This window comes from Propithecus coquereli, unplaced genomic scaffold (genome assembly GCF_000956105.1).
Source record: "Propithecus coquereli isolate 6110/MARCELLA unplaced genomic scaffold, Pcoq_1.0 Scaffold12534, whole genome shotgun sequence".
NCBI lineage: Eukaryota > Metazoa > Chordata > Mammalia > Primates > Indriidae > Propithecus > Propithecus coquereli.
In genome coordinates, this window is record NW_012136675.1 from 1 (window position 1) to 1,185 (window position 1,185).

At 47.0% G+C, this 1,185-nt stretch overlaps 1 protein-coding gene across 1 annotated transcript; it reads left to right on the forward strand.

The window, feature by feature from the left end:
• Positions 1–4: 4 nt before the first annotated feature.
• On the forward strand, positions 5–891 carry LOC105805140 (developmental pluripotency-associated protein 4-like; the record flags this gene model as incomplete). Its single annotated transcript, XM_012637959.1, has 1 exon — positions 5–891. A coding segment is annotated over one exon (747 nt), but the record flags the coding sequence as incomplete, so codon positions are not given.
• Positions 892–1,185: the final 294 nt, after the last annotated feature.

Sequence of the window (1,185 nt, forward strand, 5' to 3'; positions counted from 1 at the left end):
CCCAAAGAAGGCAGCAGAACACAGTGACAACCCCAAACCCCGGAAGAAGATACCAATTCCTCCCTTACCGTCTAAACTACCACCGGTCAATCTGCTTCACCGGGACATTGTACGGGCCTGGTGCCAGCAATTAAAGCTAAGTAGCAAAGGCCAGAAATTGGACACATATAGGCGATTGTGTGAGTATGTGTATCCAAATCAAAAGGATATTCCTTGCACAGCCAAGGAGGCCAAGATCCGGGTATCATTACAAAGAAAATCAAATGTGGACAAGAAGAAAATGTCCCTGAAAATTTCAGAGCAAAGGATGTGTTGTGAGGGGACTGATCTTCCTGCAGTAGGTCCTCCCCCCAAGGAGGGCTTGCCTGTCCTAGAGTCTGCCTCTCTTCTTGAGGGAGTTAATACGGTTGTGGTGACAACTTCTGCCCCGGAGGCTTTGTTGGCTTCCTGGGCCAGAACTGCAGCAAGGGCCGGGTCATCCACGGAGACAGTGGAATCTCCCCAGGAGAACTGTGATGTCAGGTGGTGTGTGGTCCATGGGAGAAGTCTCCCTGCAGACACAGATGGTTGGGTTCACCTCCAGTTTCATGCTGGACAGGCCTGGGTTCCTGAAAAGCAGGGAGGGAGAGTGAGTGCACTCTTCTTGCTTCCTGCCTGCAGTTTTCCACCCCCACATCTTGAAGACAACATGTTGTGTCCCACGTGTGTTCACAGGAACAAGGTCTTAGTAAAAAGTCTCCAGTGGGAGTAGAATACCAGGAAAAAGGACATATCTGTGATTGTAAATTAATGGCAGAAAGCTTGACAGTTGATTCCATGGTGCCCTGACGGCTGAACTATGGTCCTCTCCGTACCTGCTCACGGGCCATGCGGACTGGTCGGGTGAGATGTTACCCTCAGATCCCTAGCGGTGTCTGCTGCTCTGTGGGTTGGAATACAAAGACACTTCACAAATTGCCTTTAGTTCCAGTTAGCCAGAAGAGAAGTCATTCATATTATAAGATGTTTAGCCTTCTAAAATAGCAGTGACTTGAGTAGCTCTTAAATTACTCAACTGAGCATTGTGAAGGAGTTGAGTGAAGAAGCAGTACTAAGTATTTTAAAGCAAATACAGACTGTTAATTCTCTCCTTCATTTACAAAACATTTTTCAAAGTTTTCTTAATAACCTGGGACTTTTACTAAA